This window comes from Ailuropoda melanoleuca, chromosome 2 (assembly GCF_002007445.2).
Source record: "Ailuropoda melanoleuca isolate Jingjing chromosome 2, ASM200744v2, whole genome shotgun sequence".
Classification (NCBI taxonomy): domain Eukaryota; kingdom Metazoa; phylum Chordata; class Mammalia; order Carnivora; family Ursidae; genus Ailuropoda; species Ailuropoda melanoleuca.
In genome coordinates this window covers 152573428-152591013 of record NC_048219.1, presented here as the reverse complement: position 1 = coordinate 152591013, position 17586 = coordinate 152573428, and the positions used below count along the sequence as shown (strand labels likewise).

At 35.0% G+C, this 17586-nt stretch overlaps 1 protein-coding gene across 1 annotated transcript in view; it reads right to left on the bottom strand.

Moving 5' to 3' along the window:
• Positions 1–17586, bottom strand: part of FSIP2 (fibrous sheath interacting protein 2) — an 88728-nt gene that overhangs the window by 59293 nt on the left and 11849 nt on the right. The window contains exons 9-12 of the mRNA XM_019809435.2: positions 5506–5618; positions 4684–4726; positions 3323–3429; positions 1073–1136 (exon numbers count right to left, since the gene is read on the bottom strand). Coding sequence (XP_019664994.1) covers positions 1073–1136; positions 3323–3429; positions 4684–4726; positions 5506–5618 — 327 coding nt within the window. The remainder of the gene's footprint in view (positions 1–1072; positions 1137–3322; positions 3430–4683; positions 4727–5505; positions 5619–17586) is intronic.

The window sequence follows — 17586 nt, the reverse complement described above, 5'->3', positions numbered from 1 at the left end:
ACCTAAGGTCCTTGATCTGTAACAGAACTAATTTACTTTCTTTGAGATCTGCAGACCACTGGCTTTGGGAAATGAAGGACCAGAACATTCCCAGGCCACAGAGGCCAGAAATCAGTTTGAAACCACCGGGACTCTGATTAGCCCAACAATCTTTTAGCAAAATGTTTTTCTTTTTTAAGGTCACACAATGACTTTACTGACCTCTCTTTGTGCATCTGTAGACCTTGCCCTCCTTTGCGGAAAGAACAGAGTAGTCTTGCAGAACCCCTGGGTACCAAGGAACCAGACCTTCTTGCACAACCCCCACCCTGGACAGGAAAGAACTAGAACTTCTTGCACAACTTCTGAGCTCCAAGACAACTGTAACTGGCATCATCAAATCTGCAGGTAATCAAAAAATGTCACAGACTACTGCACTCCCTTAACTGATTAAAACCCTTTAATAATCTTATGGCCAGGCAAAAACCTCAGACAAGAGTCTGCCTCTCTCCAGACTTCTGGCCTCCTGAATAAAGCTCAAATTCCTTTCCAATCAAAAGTCATCTCTTGGTTGGCCTTTCCAGAGATGGGCAGGGAATTTGGGTTAGGTAACATTCTCATTTTATGGCTGAAAAAACCAAAGAACAGAGAAATTAAATAACTTGGTCAGACATAAATTTTTAGTATTGGAGTGTGGATTCAATTAAAGTAGTCTTGCCAGAATATATGTTTCTTCTTATTATGCTATACTGCCTTCTGATAATCTGATCCATGTGGATAGGATACATGATAACTTTATGCCAAGAAATTTGAAAATATAGATGAATAAACTTTATTCAAAATTGTAACTTGTGAAAACAAACATAGAAAGAAACAAAATATATAGTTTCAAATCTAATTGAATCTGTAGTTTTAAATTTTTTCTCACTAAGAGAGCCAGGACCAGGTTAAATATTTTGCTGGTGATTTGTACTAAACATTCAAAGAATATTTAGCACCACACTAGACATGAAGCAGGAGCTCAATAAATGTTAGTTGAAAAAGTGAATTAAGAGATTGCATAACTTACTCAATAGCTGTTACTGATGTTTACCTGATTCACAGAAGTGGCTTGATCTCTTGTTTGATCTTTCATTCCAATCAGCATTTATCTCCTTCTACATAATTCAAACAACAAAACAAACATCCTCAAAGGATTTTTTCCCCCCAGGATTTGAACATCAACTATTACTTATATATTTAAAATACAGAAATTTTAAGATTTTGAGAACTTCTCTTAAATGTCAGTTTTTAAGAAATGCACACATTTTTTGATGTTTATGTTAAATCTATTTACAGAATTCAAAAGTTCACAGTTCTATCATGGGAGGTCCACAAGACCTCCCACACATTTGGTGATTTGCTAAAGCTCATGGGACTCAGAATGTAGTTGTACTCGCATCTAAGATTCATTACAGTAAAAGGATACACTAAAGGATAAAGAATGGGCAAAGACATAGGCCGAGTCTGGAAAAATCCATGCATAGTTTTTCTTATGCTATCTCTTCCTGTGAGAGGACATAGTTAAGCATGCTCTTTTCTCCAGGAATTAAAAAAAAATGCAGTAACATGTACAGTGTTTCTGCCTAGAGAAATCCATTAGAAACTCAGCATGTAAAGTCCTTATTGAAAGCTGGTCATAATGACACCCTCTGTCTTAGTGCATATCAAAATTCTAGCCTCCTAAAAAGAAATCAGATGTTCAGCAAAAATCACATTATTTGCAATGTAGTGCACCATCCATTCAGCTAGGGAAAGTTCCATATCACTTAGGGAATGTTATGAAAGCTAACTTGCCCAACACTAGCCAAAGGGCAATGTTGAAAGCAGGGCCCCCCCTTTTTTTTTTGATGTTCTGACTTTTTTATTTGCTCATTTTTCCATATGAACTTCAAAACATCTCGGTAGTACTTTTTTATTTTTTATAAAATTTTTTTATTATGTTATGTTAGTTACCATACAGTACAACCCAAGTTTTTGATGTTAAGTTCCATGATTCATTACTTGGTGATGGGTATTAAGGAGGGCACGTATTGCATGGTGCACTCGGTGTTATACACAAGTAATGAAAGCAGGCCCTTCTAAAGACAGCAGTCTCAAGCCTGCTATGCTAACTCTTTCCTACACATGGTATTCACTGGCATTGTAAAAATATCTGTGAAATGCACTGATTAGTAAGTAAGCTAATGAACTCAGTGGGACAAAAGAATAGGTGTGATTTTTAACAAAGCTACAATAGGAGAAAAGTTTAAGTAGAGTTGGAGCAGAGAACAGGTTCTCTGAATACAGAAGGATGTGGTTCTCTAGACTTGTTCAAGAACTCAACATGCTCAGGGAGGTAAATCCAGTGAAATAATAGGCTTCTTTTTTTGTCCCCCTCGTCTGAGAGTTGAGCATAGGCCACTAGAAATACATTTCCTGACAGTGGTAGGCTGTGTACATGTTGGAAGCAGAGTGTAATACTTAGTATAATAAAATGGCCATACTATTTCTCATAATATATTAGGAATTTGTGGACATTTGGTACTGATTTGAGATCAAGATAGGTGGCTTTTGCAATCTGTTGGACAATATGAGGATTTTAAATATTGAAGTTGTTAAGAAATTTTTTTTGACTCTCAGCATACTTAAAATGGATAATGACATAGTAGAACACTGAACTGTAAAATGTTTATAATAAAACTGAACTACAGAGAAGCATAGTATGGTAAACACATTTTAGAAGTTATGTGTAATGTAGTCTTGTTAATTATTATGCATTAGAAGAAAAGAAAATGGTGCCACTTCCTACCCTAGTCAAGTAGAATTCATTTGGAAAGAACTTAATAAATTACCACTTACAAATCATGTTAACTCTTTAGCACGGTTGAACAGTTAACACGGTACTACTAATGGAATGGATGATGTGGTTTTAACCTCTAATCTAATTTATATCAGAAGATATACCCTGAATCTTTGCTGGTAACTTTTCAATAGCAGGAAACTGATGGGTGGTCAAGAGCCAAGAGGACAGATAACATGGCTGTTTCTGAACAGTCCATCAGTAGTCATCAAATCCCAATCAAAGGCCAAATTAGTACTTCCTCTGAAGGCTTCAGGTATGTACTGTGAACTACAGTGTTGTAGCCTGTATTTAGAAAGATTATCCTAGGGCTATTAAAATTTTGTTATGATATGACTAATTTCAGGGAGTGAAGCAGTTTGGCATGGTCACTTCACGAAGAAAATTTTTATACCAATGCTGATTATAAAATTGTATCTCATTTATTCTACTTGCATTTAGAGCAAAAGGAATATTATATACCTCATCTTTTGGAGGATCCAAGTAAGACTGTGAAGATTGTGGACAATTTCTTGTGGGTGAAATTTGGGGTGAAATAACTGAATTTTGAGTTGAGATGTATGCAGCTCCTAGAGAAAGAAGAGATAATTTTACATATGAGAAGATCATATTTCTGGAGTAAGGGTGAATGCTAATGAATATATTTGGTCCAATGCTCTCTCTGCTGAGCTGCCACAGTGACTGAATTACCACAGTTAGGGATATATTTGAGTTAAGGAAGTATCTCCAAGAATAACATGACCTTTTTAAATGTTCACTGGCTACAAATTTCCAGTGGTTTACCATTGCCCTTAGAGACAAATCTGAAATCCTTAACCTCTAATCCCAATTTATTTAATATTATGCCAGCTTAATCCCTATAATTGAACACAGACCACTGCCAGAATTAATTGTTTTCATTTCATTCAGTCTGCAATGGAAGACCACTCATTACTTGGATAGGGGAATAACCAAAGCTGTGTTTTAGGAAGAATGTTTTCAAAGTAAAATTTATGGTGGATTAAAAAGAGGAGGAAGAGAATGGAGGAAGGTTATCGAAATAGTCAAGGATGAAGGAAATAAGGGTAGAAGCTGTGGGAATAAAAAAATAGGAAAGGGCAGAAGAAATTAAGGAGGTAGATTAGACAGAAAGTGGTAACTTTGGGACACAAATACAAAAAAGAAGAGTCAAAGATAACTCACATTTTGCACCTGGGTAAAAACAGAAGAAAGATCAGGAAGATGATGAGTTTGATATTCTATTGAATTTGAGGTGATCATTGGCCACTGGATGGTGGTGTCTAATATTTTCTATATATATATATATTATTTTCTATATATATATTATTTTCTCTCTCTCTCTCTCTATATATATATGTAAGATATGCATGGAAGTATTTTTTAGTGACTTCCGGAAATCTAACAAGGCACAGAAAAAAAATAGCTAATGTATAGTCCATTGAAGGGGAGATGGGAAATAAGGTGAATATCTATGGAGAATTGATGACAGTGTAGTATGGGGACCTTCCTGGAGATAGTTCTCTGTACTGTACCTTACTGAATCCCAATATATCAGTAATGTGCTGTAGCACTATAAACAGCCACAGCAGGGACCCTAACTTTTCCACACCTTACAAAATTTAAAAGCCATCTTCATCAAGCAATCACTGAAATATATGAACCAATTATAATATCTATATTTATAAATAATTTTATACCATGCCTTACTTTCCAAAATAACCATGGTTTTTATAATCAGGTAAAACAACTTGAAAAACTATATGATAAAATCATGATTATGAACATAACAAAATAACAATTATGACTGTTTTTCACTGTCTTACCTCTATCATCAAACGCATTTGATTTTCTAGTTACTCTGTCTTTCTATATGGTACATTAAAGAGAAAAATATTCATTAGCAACTGTACTTCTAAAATAAATTTTGCCTCTATCAATGAACCAAATTTATAAAAATTTCCCCCTATTTATCCCTTAACTTTCACAGGAAAATTGTCTCAGGGAAAATATGTATTAGCAACCTTCTAGAATATCTTCTTTAGGGATCTCAAGTTTAATTAGCTTAAAATTGAGTTGAATATGTAGCAATGTACAGTTGTTCCTTTTCTAATATTCCATATTTTGTTTAAAGGGATAGTAATCAATTCAGTTGGTTGGTTCTAAAAAGTTTAGAGTCATTCAGTCTGGAAATAAATATAACCCATTCCAGTCCAGCTTACAGCTTAGCAAACACATTTCTCAAAATTTTATTTTGAGAACATCATTTCATTGTGATAACACTTTTCTGTGTCTGTCTGTCCCATCAGGCAATGGGTCCTCAAGGGGAATGATTATGTTTTATTCATCTTATTATCTTATGTATCCCAATTTCCTAATTTTCCCTTCCTTCTGGTTCAGCACAGGGCTTGGCCAGCAATAGATGTTCAATAAATTTTAGCTATTATTATTGCAATTGCTAAATGTTTGGATTAGTTTCTGCTAAATTACATAGTGACTCAATATTCTGAGGGAAAGATCTGGCTTCATGAATAGACTCTAATATCCTTAGCCAGTCAGTATCATGCTAGTGAAGGAGATAGGTCATAGAAGTGAAAATTAACTAGATAAATAATCACCATCCAAAAGTTCGAAACAGAATTTTATACCTTTTGTTCAGTACCATTAACTTGCACTTCTGACTGGGCAGCTGAAGTTGCTGGTTTTTTGACAACAGTCTTTGAACTACTTAAAGAATGATAAATAACATTTGCTGCAGGTCCTAAAAGTAAATGAGAGAGAAACACCATAGTTTTTTTTTTTCAACAACCCATTGTAGTGTAATTGAAATACAACAAATTATACTTATTTAAATTGAATGTTTCTTTCAATTTTAAAATATGTCTAAAACTCTGAAGCTATCACTGCAATCAAAATAACTTTTCCAATACCATTAAAACTTTTTCATCTCCTGAGAAGTGTTTTTATTACATGGATACATCACAATTTTTTATCCACTAACCTCCTATTTGGGTTGTTTCCATTTTGGCCTCTCACAGACTTTTATGAACTTTCATGTATAAGTCACTGTGTGGACGGGTTTTCATTTCTATTGGATAAATACCTAGTAGTGGAATGACTGGATCATATGGTAAGTATAGGTTTAGCTTTTAAGAAACACCACGCTGTTTTCCAAAGTGGCTATACCTTTTACATACCATTCAGCAGCGCATCAGAGTTTCAATTCTTTCACATCCTTGTCCACATTTAGTAAGCAGAAGAAAGAAAATAGTAAAGATCAAAGTGAAAATCAAAGAAATAGAAAAAAGAGGGGCGCCTGGGTGGCACAGCGATTAAGCGTCTGCCTTCGGCTCAGGGCGTGATCCATGGGATCGAGCCCCAAATCAGGCTCCTCCGCTATGAGCCTGCTTCTTCCTCTCCCACTCCCCCTGCTTGTGTTCCCTCTCTCACTGTTGTCTCTCTCTCTGTCGAATAAATAAATAAAATCTTAAAAAAAAGAAAGAAATAGAAAAAAGAGAGAGAATAATGAACGTAATAGCTGATTCTTTGATAACTTCAATAAAAGTGATAAGCCAGATTGACCAGGAAAAAGAGAAGACACAATTTTCAGCATCAGGAAAATTAGAGATAATAGCACAACAAAAGTCATAGATAATACTAAAAGCAATAACAAAGGAATATCATGAAAAATGTATGGCAGTAAGTTTAAAAACTTACATACAAATGACAGATTCTTTGAAAAACACAAACTAATCTCATTCATGAATAAACAGATGATATGAAGAACTACATATCTATTAAAGAAATTGAATATGTTAAAAACATCTCCAGAAAGAAAGCTCCAGGCTCAAATAACTTCATTTCTGAATTATACCTAATATCTAAGGGAAAAAATCACACAAATTCCACACCAACACTTCCAGAAAATTGAAGAGGAATGAACTTCTCTCCCAACTCATACTTTGGGATCAAGATCACTTTGATACCAAAATCATTAAAAGACATTCTAAGAAAAGAAAACCTCAGTCAACATCCACCCATTAACAAAGATACAAAAATTATAAATAAAATAAATTCAATCTAACAATATATGATAAAGATAATATATAATGAATAAGTAAGGTTAATCCCTAGAATGCAGAACTGGTTTAACATTTAACATTAAAAATAAGTCAAACTGATTTACAGCATTAAAAGAAAAAAGAAAATTAGATGATTATCTCAAAGATTCAGGGAAAAATATGATAAAGTTCAGTATCCATTCATTATAAAACCTCTTCGTGAACTAAGAATATGAGGATGTGTCCTTCCACTGATAAAAGCTATCTTCAGATCTTTAGAGCTGATACTCTAATTTATATTGATCACTTTTGCTTAAGTTTTTGAAACAAGATTAAGATGTATACAACACCATTTTATTCAACACTACCGTGGAGATGCTAGCCAGCAAGAAAAAGGAAACGAAAAGTGAGTCCAAATAAATCCCCGCAGACTATGTTGTACAAACTAGAAAGCTCATTCTAAAACTTATATGGAGATACAAAGGCCCTACAATAAGCAAGTCAGCCTAGAAGAACCAGGAATGTTGGAGAACTCAAACTGCCAAATTTCAAGACTTATTACAAAGCTATGGTAATTAAAAGAACACTGTATTCATGTAAGAACAAATAAATAAAACAGGAGACTTTCCACAAATAAGTCTGTCTGTATATCTATCATTGATATATGTTTGCTCTATCTTTGCAAAAATGCCAGTAAAAGTCAATGATTTTGAAGCAGTTGAGTGTGTACAAGATAAGCTTGAATAATCCTGTCTTCCCAGATAGCAAGGAAGCTATCAAAAATCACTAGGGTTATGTCACAAAGGACTCAAGAATTATCCTAAAGGAAGATCCCACTAGCCAAAGCTATCAAAATTTCAACATTGCTAAACACAGTAACAGAATTGTATTGAGGCACATTGAATTTATTTAAATCTATAAATTCATAATGAAACAAAAGAAAACTAGTTGCTCACTGTTGGAGGATTCTACTGAAACAATTTACTATTTTGAAAACTGATAAATGATGGTAAAATATTAAGCATCAATCCGCTTTTCTGAAGTATCCTGTACCACATTGTAACCAAATAATAGGTAAGAGGAAGTTTATTTTATACAAGTATTCCAGTTAATCTATGAGGAAGAAATGATAGAATTAAAATATCCCAACTTTGCAACCTTTAATTCATGGATTTAGGCCGTGAACATAAATCACTGCTAATATTACAAAGAGAAAGAAAAGGAGATATTATACACCACCTGATGGAAAGACTAACCACCATCTATGAATCAGTCTTGTTAGAGAAACTGAACCTGCAGAATGGCAGCATAAGAAAGCCCTGACTTCACCTCCTCCCTTGGACACATTAAATCTCCAGTTACACCTAGAACAACTCTCTCTGAAAAAGAGACATAAAAAGGCCACATCCAGTTGAAAGGAGAGGCAGAGGTGTGGTCTAGCTGAAAACCCCACCCCCAGGGCAGCAAGCCACAGGTTAGAGAGATTTCACAAATATGGAGCACATCCCTGAGTTTGAACTTCTTAATCCTTGGGACCTGCCCTGGAAAGATGAGCCCCAAACATTTGCCTTTAAAAATCAACATGGCTTATGTCCAGGGGATTCAAAGGGTATTAGGAAACTGAAATTGATCATAGAGGGCTTGTGCGCAGACTAGTTACCTGAGACCCAGCACGAAAGCAGCAGGCTGAAGAGCACTTAGACCATACACGAAGGAGATCCACTGGCTATTCTTAAACCACTGCTGAACAGGCAGAAGTCTTCCAACTCTCCAGGGAAGGAGGTGCTGGTTGGTGCCATGTTTACACTCTTCTACCTCGCTAAGTGCTGGCAATGCCAGATGCCAGTTTTTATTCTCTTTACCCTGTCAGTGCTGCTCCTGTGGCTCTGTCCCACCAAAGCCAGTGAGTGGGCTTCCCTGCCCCAATGCTCCCCTGTGGCCCTGCCAAAGCCAGCAAGTACACGTAGTTCACAGAGGACACCCTTTGAATTCCTTTCTCTGGTGGCCAAGGGGTTCTGTGTCTTGGGGCCCCATGTGACCGAAACAATCAGAGAGACAGTTCTTGGCAGAATGCTGCACAGACAACAGGTGAAACACACCCCCAGTCTTCTTTTGACCACTCCCTTAAGACTGGGAGAGAGAGAGTTGTTTTGTCTCATACATTGAAGCAGAGAATCAAGCAAAATGAGGAAAGTTGGGGGGGGGGGATGTGTTCCAAATTAAAGAACAAGAAAAGCCACCAAAGAAAATTTTAATGAAACAGAGATAAGTAATTTACCTGATAAAGAGTTCAAAATTACAGTCATAAAGATGCTCACGGATCTTGAGAGAAGAATGAATGAACACAGAGAGATCAACAAAGAGAGAGAAAATATAAGACAGTGCCAAACATAAATCATAGAGCTGAAGAGTACAATAACTGAAATGAAAAAGACCCTACAGGGGTTCAACAGCACACTGGATGAAACAGAAGGGCTAGTGATCTGGAATAAAGGGCAGTGGAACTCATCCAAACAGAGCAGCAAAAAGAAAAAAAAGAATTTTAAAGAGATAGATTAAAGGGCCCATGGGTAGTTTAAGGGACTTACTAGGATGCCAATTAGGCAAAAAAAGAGAAAGAACAGGAGACCAAATTGGAAAGGAAGAAGTAAAACTGTCATTTGTGAATGACACAATTTTATATATTGAAAAAGTATTATGCTAAGTGAAACAAATCAGAGAAAGACAAATACCATATGATTTCACTTATATGTGGAATCTAAAAAATAAAACAGATAAATGAAACCAAACTCATAGATGCAGAGAGCAGATTGGTAGTTGCCAGAGGGGGCAGGGTTGGGGGTGAGGAATGGGAGAAGTGGGTCAAGAGGTATAAATGTCCCATCACAAAATAAATAAGTCATGGGAATGTAATATACAACACAGTGACTATAGTTAATAGTATTGTATTGCATATTATGTAACTTTACATTGTGACAGGGGAAACTAGACTTATTGTGGTGATCATTTTGCAGCGTAAACAAATAACAAATCATTATGTTGTATACCTGAAACTAAGATAATGTTGTATGTCAATTATACCTCAATAAAAAACCCTGAAAGTGTATAGGTCTAACTAATAATTTATAGGAAATTAAGAAGAAATAAAATACATTGTTTTACATACAGATACAATCAGCAAAGTCCAGTCTGCAAGGAACTCAACAGGATGAGCAACTCAGTTTCTTCAATAAATAAACTAATTAATAAAAGGAAGCAGGAAGGGAGAGAGTGGGGTATATGGAAGGAGAGCTATTAAATTAAGATTCAGGAGACGTAACAAATTATTGCAATGCATGTCAATGTAGATTCAAACTAACATCAAAATATTTTTGTGACATTTATGAGATCATTGGGAAGTTGAATAGGGATTAAATATTTTATTACATTAAAGGATTATTTGCTCCATGTGATAATGGTATTGTTGTTATGCATTTAAAAAATCCTTATCTTTTAGATACATATTTACATATTGATGGGATGTGCTTTGGAACAACAAGGCAGCAGAGAGAGGTTGAGGGCATAGACAAAACAAAATTATTCATGAGTCATTGTTGAAGTTGAATGATAGGTACATTAAGGGTACTGTTTGTTTTTATTTATTTTTGAAATGTTTAATAAGAAAAGCTAAAAAAGTCATTAACAAAACTGGAAATATTTGCTATAAGTAAGACAAACAATTAACATCAGACATATTGAATTCAGAACTTCTGTCATCAAAAGATAAAAGGAAAGAATAGAAAAAAATAACAAATTAGAAGTTATTTATTATATATGTATATATTATATATGTATATATACTACTAATAGTACTATATGTACTATATATATATGTATATATATATGTAGTATATATTATTAGACAAATGTCTTGTATGGCTTTAAATGTCTTTCAAATCTGTAGGAAAAAGAAACCCAATAGGAAAATGGACAAGAGATTTGAAAAGATAATTTCTCAGAAAAAGAAACATGACCCAGAAATCCTGTATCTAGGCCTAAAGCCTTTAGAAAATCTTCTCTCTGTGAATACCATGAGATTTTATATATATATATGAATGTTCAGTGCAATATTGTTCAAATAACAGATACTTCCATCGACAGAAAAACAAATGTATAAATTGTGGTATATTCACACAATGGGACAGGATCAGTAGTGAAATGAAATAAAATGTCAGGCAGCACAGAGATAAAACTTCTGAAATACAATGCTGAGTGTAAAATGCCACTCACATAAGACTGGATACAACAGCATATAAGTTACATTAAAATATTTTAACAGTATCTATGTCTATAAGTATGTATGTAGTTTAAGGGTATACACTCATGTAGTAAATATATTTTTAAAATAATGGTTATGACAAGCACCAGATTTGGATAGTGGTTCTTTCTGTGGGAGAAGGAAATCTGCTTTAAAGAAACTTGGCAAAAGATATAAACTTACAGCTTAAGGAAATTCAGTGAAACTTAAAGTGGAAAAAAAAAAAAAAGAAAAAGAAATCCACACCAAGACATATCATAATCACGCTGCTAAAAACTATTTCCCACCCCCCAAAATCTTAACAACCAGAGAAAAATGTCACCTTACTTATAGAGGATCAACAATTCAAATACGGCTCATATCTCATCAGAACCATGGAAACACAATGAAGTGGAACAACAATTTTCAAGTTCTGGAAAAAAATGTCAACTTATATCAAATGAAAACACTATCTATATCAAGTGAAATTCACTATCAAATGAAAATACTATCATTCAGGAATGAAGGTAAAATAAAGATATTCTTAGATGAAGGGAAATTAAGATGATTCAGTCCCAGAAAATCTGTTCTAAAAGAGATTCTACGGGAAGTTCTATAGACTGAAAAAAATGATACTGGAAAGAAATCTGGGCTATCAGAAATTAAAGGGCATTCAGAATGGTAATGATCTGAATGAATAGGCTAGTCTTCTATTTAGTTACTTAAAATAAAACTTATTACATTGTCTGAGTGGATGTTTAATGTATGTAAATAGAATACATGCAACAACTAAAAGGGAAGAGGGATAAGTCATATACAGTGTCAAAATTTCCACATTCCTCTTAAAGGGTTAAATACGTATTCATCGTTGATTGTGAAAAACTAAGTACATTGTTATCTGGAACAACCACTAAAAAAAACCTGTACAAGTAGACATAGTAAAACAATAATAGTGGACAGGGGCGGTTGGGTAGCTCGGTCAGTTGACCATCCTGCTCTTGATTTCGGCTCAGGTCATGATCTCAGGGTGGTGAGATCAAGCTCCACATCCCTCTTGGCACTGAGCAGGGAGTTGGCTTGGGGATTCTCTCCCCCTCTCTACCTCTGCCCCTCCCCTGGCTCGCACACTCTTTCCCTCTAAAATAAATAAATAACTCTTTAAAAAAAACAATCATGGACCATTGGAAAATAAATTTTAAAAATGTCATGTATAATAGTACCAAAGAAATGAAGTACTTATGTATAAATATAACACAACATATCAAGATCTCTATGCTGAAAGCTATAAAAACACGGCAGAAATCAAGTACAACCTAAAGAAACAGAAAGAGAGACTATGTTTATGGATTGGAAGACCAAGACCTTTTCTCCTCAAAATGATCTATAAATTGATTTAATGTACTTCATTCAAAAATCCCAACATAATTTTTGCAGACAAACTGATCATAAAATTTATATGCAAAAGGCAAATGAATTAAAATAGTCCTTAAATTTTAACGGAAAAAATAGTAGAATTATACTACCTGATTTTAAGACAGTAAAAAGCTACAATAATTAAGATAGTGCAGTATTGGCAAAGAGAGAGACACATAAATTGATCAATGGAACAGAAAATGAAGAGGCAAAGCACAGACTGAGAAAAATATTTGCAAATAACATATCTGAAAAAGACTTGTATTCATAATATATAAATAACTCCTTCAACTCAACAGTAAGAAAACCACCCAATTAAAAATGAGCAAAAAGCTTCAACGGATACTTTACCAAGCAGGATTTACAAAAGGCAAACACATATGAAGAGATTGTCATCATCATTAGCTATTAAGGAAATGCAAATGAAAATCACGATGAGATACCACTACATCTATTAGAATGACTAAAATAAAAAATTGCTGGGACGCCTGGGTGGTTCAGTTGGTTAAGTGTCTGCCTTCAACTTGGATCATGGTTCTGGGATCTAGTCCTGCATCCCTGCATCTTTGCTCAGCAGGGAGCCTGCTTCTCCCTCTGCCTACCACTCCCCCTGCTTGTGCTCTCTCTCTCTCTGACAAATAATTTTTTAAAAAATTGCTGAAAATACTAATGGTCATAGGACTGCAAACCAAATGGATCTTTCATGCATTACTGATGGGAAAGCAAAATTCTATTTTGCCTCAGGTAATTTAAAAAAACAAAGTGAATACCTCCTGATCTTTTTGAAGGAAATAAGGAATACAGACACAAGATCAGGAACAAGAAATACAGGGAATTCAGGGCTCAGAACTCAGACTGGAGAATTCCAGCTACAAAATGTGGGGCAAATTACCCATAGGACTATAAAAGCTGTGATACTGTATAGAGTTCATACTCAGGGCTCAATGATGAAAAGTAAGAAGGTTTGATTGTAATGACTAGGAGAGAGAGGAACCTCTAATAACACACAATGACTTGTGATGTCACTGATGTATAGTTCTAAAATTCACAAAAAAAGAATGATTCACATGCCACTCTTAGAGTGAAGACCTCTCACCCCAAGACATGTATCAGTAAAGTTTCATAATTCATCTTTAATGGAATGTTTCCCAACTATGCTTAATTAAATTTACAGGTTTGATCCCTGAACAATTGTCATAGACTAGTAGCTTGGGAAGGCTGAAAACAATATTTTCTATCTACTATCCTCTCCTAATAGCACTAGAATTTTTGCCATCAGTAAGACCAGTCTGTGTTGCATTAAACACTAGAGTTTTAGATCACTCTGTGTGAGATAACTGCTTTAGAAACTGAGAATTTAGTTTTATTGTCTATATTTAGTAGAGTGGTGCTGGTGTTGTCATAATTTTGCATGTTGTAATAACTCCAGTGTCTTAAAAAAATGTCTTTGAACTTTAAAGATAGGACCCATGAAGCTTAGTGTTGAATAAGTGCTACCTCAGTGGTCCTGAGAGTGGAAGACAGCTTCCACTAAAGCAGCCTTGTCACTCCCCAGGTTTCTGTCTTGAGGAGACTAATTGAATTACATTATCAGGGAGGAAAGATTCTGGACTTTTTTTCTTTTAGATTGGAACTGATAAGGCCAAAGGAATTTTAACTTTTATACTTTAACTTTTCCCTAGAAACTTGATAGTGGGAGGAGATTCATATTGCTCAATTTTTAACAGTCTTGCACTTTTGATAGTGTATTATTTGGAGGAGTTTTATGGTGTAATTTGGGCTCCTTGTTTAATCCAGTGAGCCTAATAGACAATATCAAGTAACACAGAATGAGATAAATAGTAGGGTTCACAGAGGCTTTGGAGTTAATTTCTGACACACTTCAGAGTTTTCTAAAATCATTTTGAGCATTATTAAAACTGTTTTGCAATTTGTTAGGTTTCATATATTGTTTCTTTAACAGCAATAGATTCTTCATTTGATTTTTCTAAAATAATGACATAGTGTTAAGTTTAGAACACTAAATCAGTAACTAGAGATCAAATTCTGAAAGCAGTAGAGATTGTCATTATTGGTAAGCATCACTCTAAGTCAGTCATTTGACAATAGAAAACAAGATTTTAAGCATTCAAAGCATTTAACCAAAAGATACTATCCAAGCCAGTCTTTCCCCAAATTACTACTTAGTATTTCTTATCAAAATATTCAATTACCATATACTCCTTTATTTGTTGTCTGGTAACCAACATTGTAAATTAAGTTTGTATTGTCATAAGTCTTCTTTTTCTTCTTTGCAAAATAAGCTTAAAGAAATGTAATAAAACATTTATTTTTAATAATAGTGATGACAGAATTATGCAAGATAGACTATTTTTTCATGCCCAAGAGGAAGTGAGCCTTCTGTTAATTTGTATGTTGCACTGTGGGGAGGTATTGGAGCAAATGGAGAGATGTGAAATGGGAAAACAATTACTCTTGGAACATTATCCTTCAAGTTAAAAGATATACTTGGAAGGATAGAATTTTCTTCTGGTAGAGAGGAAATCTATACGCACAGACCAACTGTAACATGTCATTTCCTGTCTGTGGGGATGCATACCAACATGGCTACTGGCTTGGGACCCACTAGCCCACAGTAACTATTGCAGTTGCCCACAGTAATTATTGTAGTTCTTGGATGTGCCTCCCAGCCTGGTATAAGCAACTGTATACATATTCCTCCTTTGTGATAAAGGTAATTATATTTCCTGTTTCTAACCATTTAAGGAGGGCAAAGTCTCCTCACATCAAGTGTACTCAATTACACTTTCATTAGAGATATTTTCATTAGAGATGTAAAATGTGAGAGTAATCTCTCTCCCCACTGCAGCAAATTCACCTAATATTCCCTTCCTCTTTCATTCTGTTTGTTTCTCTGGAAACTGTCTACTTAGTGGAAGATGACAATGTTGCTTGGAAGTACAATTCAATTTCATTTGTAAAATAGATATTCTTCTGTCACCTTGATAATATAAATTAAATTCATTTACATCTTCTTCAGAAGAGGGGTTCTGAGGTAACAAATGTCTAAAATGTCTACTTGAAACTCTTTTCCTATTAAATGAGAAAGTTAACAGTTGAAGATGTAGGGATGTATATTGTTACTAAAGTTTTTTTTTTAAAGATTTTATTTATTTATTTGAGAGAGGGAGAGGGAGAAAGAGAGAGAATCTGAAGCCGACTCCACACTGAGCACAGAGCCCGATGTAGGGCTTGATTTCACAACCGAGAGATCATGACCCAAGCTGAACCAAGAGTCAGATGCTTGACTGACTGAGCCACCTAGGCTAAAGTGGTTTCCTTTCTGAAGCATGAGATTGTTGTCATTATTTCAATGAGCTGAATGATTGAACTAGTCCATTTAGCAAATATATATTTAATACACACACACACACACATACATACATACAGTGCTAATTGTTCTGTGAACACAAAAGTGGGAGTCAGATTATTATGGGTGATTAAAACAGTGGGAAATATGTATTGAGTGTATGGAGAACGATACAAAGTACTATAAAGGATTCAAAGGAGAAGGATCTTTTTTTTTTNGTTTTTTTTTTTTTTTTTTTTTTTTTTTTAAGATTTTATTTATTTGACAGAGAGCACAAGCAGGGGGAGCTGCAGGCAGAGGGAGAAGGAGAAGAGATCCCAGAACCGTGGGATCATGACCTGAACAGAAGGCAGATGCTTAATTGACTGAGCCACCCAGGTGCCCTGGAAAAGTATCTTCCAATTAGGGTTATTAAGAAAGACTTTGTGGAGTATCATTTATAGTGGAGCTAAAAGAACTGTGGGATTGGGAGAGATGGACAGTGAGCACATCACTCCAGGCTAAAAAAACTGGATGAAGAGAGGCACAGAAGTAAGAAAAGTTACTTGTGTTTTAGGAATGGTCAGTAGTCTTATTTGATTGGACAATGAAATAAATTTAGAGCTTACTGTGTGCTAGAGGTTTTGAGATTTTTATGAGAATTTAGGAACATTATTTTTGTTTTCAGGTGATGAAACTTAGCTCAAAGAGGTTAAATAATTTGTCCAAGCTATTTACATGGCTAGGTAATGGGAAAGCAGGGCTTGGACTTCAGCAGTTTGGCTCCGGAGCCTATGCACATCACACCTAGATCATAACTGCCTTCTTCAAGGAGGTAGTGTGAAATTAAGTTTAAAAGTCAGGCTTGGGTTGGGCTCTAGATGGTGATGAATGGTTGCCTCAAAAGTCTGAGCTTCATTTAAGAAGTAATGGGGATCTTTACATTTTGGGGCTGGAAGAAAGCTTCAGAACAGGTTTAAAGTGCAATTAGTAGCAGCATGAAAACTGGATTTGAAGTAGGTAGAAAAAAGAGCCAATGGAAACTAGTTAGTAATCTGCTGGAGAGAGGCAGGGAGGTTCTCACCTAGAAACAGGATTGACGGGATAGAAATAGGATTGATGGGATGGAAGATGATCTTATTCTTTCCTAATAGTACATAGTCCTGATAATTAGAGTAAGTTTACATTTTTGCATCTGGCCATTTAATTGTAATCAATATCATTAAGTAATTTAATGTAATAAACTCACTATATATTATAATGTTATAAATAAAAGAAAGCTGGTAGAGATTGGGCATAGCAAAGTCCTGACTGGATATCCCTCCTTTAAACTCTTCATTTCCTTCTTTTTTCTTTCCTTCCTTACTTTGCTTCTTCTCTACCTCCTCTCTCCCTTATTCCCCAACCTCCTGCTCGCCACCCCCCTCCGCTTTTCTTCTGGTACTGTCTTTTCTGGCTGCCAACATAGTAGATTACCATTTTGGTATATAATAGCAATTATGTTACACACAGTTTTTAAAGTTTCGGTAACAAAAAAAAATACAGTATTTTTAGCATATGTAAGTTGGTTAGAACTGCAGTGTAGGCAAGCTTATCTACTGAACCACCTGATAAGATTATTTTACTTTGT